This window comes from Zea mays, chromosome 3 (genome assembly GCF_902167145.1).
Source record: "Zea mays cultivar B73 chromosome 3, Zm-B73-REFERENCE-NAM-5.0, whole genome shotgun sequence".
Taxonomy (NCBI): Eukaryota; Viridiplantae; Streptophyta; class Magnoliopsida; order Poales; family Poaceae; genus Zea; species Zea mays.
This window is the reverse complement of record NC_050098.1, coordinates 163,426,737-163,428,570: the sequence shown is the minus strand read 5'-3', so window position 1 is coordinate 163,428,570 and position 1,834 is coordinate 163,426,737. Positions and strand designations below refer to the sequence as shown.

Genomic DNA, 1,834 nt, shown 5'->3' with positions numbered 1-1,834 from the left:
ATTTGTCATGGTTTAATTCAAAAATAAACTAGCAGACGATAAATATTCGAGAACAAAATTAACAATATAATATAGAGACAATCTAAAGGCAAAAGTTAGTAAGAATACAACATACAATCACAATCCTAGGGATGGCAATTTAATCCGCGGATTTGGATATCTGACCCGACGGAGCCGGGTATGGATACATATTTGACCCGTGGGTTAGACCCGTACTCGATCCGAAGTCGGACGGTCATGAATTAGGATTTATCCGTTGAAGATCTAAAATCGACCCATAGTTTATTTTTTTGGTCTAGCCTATATTACACACCAAAGAGCAAACTCTAATACCATGAACCCACACCTAACGCTTCTAATTTCCCACCTTTGGCCACCCCTTCTAGCTTTGCTGGCTTCCTGCACTATGTCTCGTGTCCCCTTCCAAGTCCTATAGGTCGTAATACCGCTAGCGACTTGCCGGCAGCTGCCTCTTTCAAGCTCCAGTGCCCCTGGCCACAACCCACATGCTCATAATAATTCTTTTACTAGGTTTTTAATTGTGTATGATAGTGAATCGAGAAGAAATTTGATTAATTATGCTATTGAATTGTTAAAAAATGATCGGTTCTGTCATATCCGACCGATATTCGAAACCCGTCCAAAACTCGATGAGCATGTGTATAGGTATAAATTTATACCCGCGGGTATAGTCGTGGACGGATATTGGTTGCAACCGCGGATATTGGTTGCCACAATCTTGTTCGTTGTGGCTTTAATCTACCGACTTCTGCTTTTTGTATAGTATTTTATCTTTATTGATTACAGCTGCAGCCGAACTGCCGCAACAAACAACCTGATGATTGCAGAAGGATATATGTAATATCCGATCCGTTGCCATCCTACACAAACCAGACGATTCCAGTAGAGGTTGGAATCCATAGTTACATAACAGGACCATATGGTGCTTGCACCGTTGCACGCATGCGAGCTTGCTCTGGAAGCAAAAATAATAACATAAATAGAAAGAGAAACACTGAACCCAACCCAAAGAAACAGAGGTCTCTGACGGTCGCGCGGCAACTACCCGATCGAGCTGCTCCGACTGACGCTGTCCCACGCTCGCATGTAGATATACTAGTACGGTAGCGCTGCTTGGCTAGGCCTGTGTCCCACAGGCACGGGTGTGGATCACCATCCGTGTGCGCCCCGACCCCGATCAGTTGCCCTTGCCGACGGGCTTCTTGCTGTAGGCGCCGTTGACGCTGAAGCTGCTGAGAGTGCGGCCGCCGGCGGTGTTGTGGAAACTGAAGCTAGTATTTTTCTTGGTGGGGGCGGCGCTCTCGTCGGCGCCGACGGGCGCCGCGTGCTGGCTCAGCTGCAGCAGCCCCAGCAGCAGGACCACGCCCAGCAGCGTCATGCGTGGCTCGCCGGACTTGGACGCCATGAACCTCTGCGGGATTTGGCAGGGATGGCACTCCGCAGTTTATTCGGATGGATCGGGGCTTTCGTTATGGTGGACGTTTCTTGCATCGGGGGATTTATAGCGTGGGAGAGGGAGAGGTTTCAGGGGCACGTCGATTCCGCAGCGGTGGCGCTCTCAAGAGTCAAGAGGTGGCCGATGCTGTGCGTGGCCTGCTAAATTTGGTTTGACTTTGACCTTTGAAGGGTGGATCATGTACTCATGTTGCTTCGGACCGGCGAGTTTATTCTTGGAACTCTGAAACGAATGGTTTGGGACCTCACATTAAGAACTGTAAGGACATGTACAGTGGAGAGACACCAAAACGGTTCTCCAAGCACAGGAGACAACTAAGAGACTCTATTATACAATAGAGTGTCTATAAACGTAGTC

At 48.1% G+C, this 1,834-nt stretch overlaps 1 protein-coding gene across 1 annotated transcript; it reads right to left on the bottom strand.

Moving 5' to 3' along the window:
- Positions 1-813: 813 nt before the first annotated feature.
- LOC103650850 (uncharacterized) lies at positions 814-1,627 on the bottom strand. Its single transcript, XM_008676443.3, has one exon. The coding sequence runs from the start codon at positions 1,424-1,426 to the stop codon at positions 1,199-1,201; it is 228 nt and encodes a 75-aa protein (XP_008674665.1). The 5' UTR covers positions 1,427-1,627; the 3' UTR covers positions 814-1,198.
- Positions 1,628-1,834: the final 207 nt, after the last annotated feature.

Excerpts from the sequence above, each read along its gene's own strand:
- LOC103650850 (XM_008676443.3), bottom strand. The coding sequence starts at position 1,426 with ATGGCGTCCAAGTCCGGCGAGCCACGCATGACGCTGCTGGGCGTGGTC.